At 69.6% G+C, this 303-nt stretch overlaps 1 protein-coding gene across 1 annotated transcript in view; it reads right to left on the reverse strand.

The window, feature by feature from the left end:
• PEX11G (peroxisomal biogenesis factor 11 gamma) overlaps positions 1–221 on the reverse strand; it is a gene marked incomplete at its 5' end in the record, with an annotated part of 1,128 nt that extends 907 nt beyond the window's left edge. The window contains one exon of the mRNA XM_010141242.1: positions 43–221. Within this exon, the coding sequence (XP_010139544.1) occupies positions 43–221 (179 nt within the window). The remainder of the gene's footprint in view (positions 1–42) is intronic.
• Between the last annotated feature and the right edge of the window lie 82 nt (positions 222–303).

Genomic DNA, 303 nt, shown 5'->3' on the forward strand with positions numbered 1-303 from the left:
CCCCCCCCCCGCCACAGCCTGCAGCAGCCCAGCTGGCCTTACCGCAGGATGCCCAGGAGCAGGGAGCAGGCCCAGAACGCCGTGCTCAGGGTCCACCACTTCTGAGAGCTGACACGGATGATGCCAGCGTCAGCCGCCCACGCCACGTGCTCGCAGGGGTAGTAGAGCTGGTTGGCCAGGTTGCAGAGCACCGACAGCCCCCGCACCAGGCTGTCCTCGTCCTGCGGGGAGCACAGGGGACACACCTCGGCGCCTGCAGCATGGCCCAGGGCGCTGCTGGTTGCACCCCGTGCCCTGCACTCA

Source organism: Buceros rhinoceros, unplaced genomic scaffold (genome assembly GCF_000710305.1).
Source record: "Buceros rhinoceros silvestris isolate BGI_N320 unplaced genomic scaffold, ASM71030v1 scaffold32508, whole genome shotgun sequence".
Classification (NCBI taxonomy): domain Eukaryota; kingdom Metazoa; phylum Chordata; class Aves; order Bucerotiformes; family Bucerotidae; genus Buceros; species Buceros rhinoceros.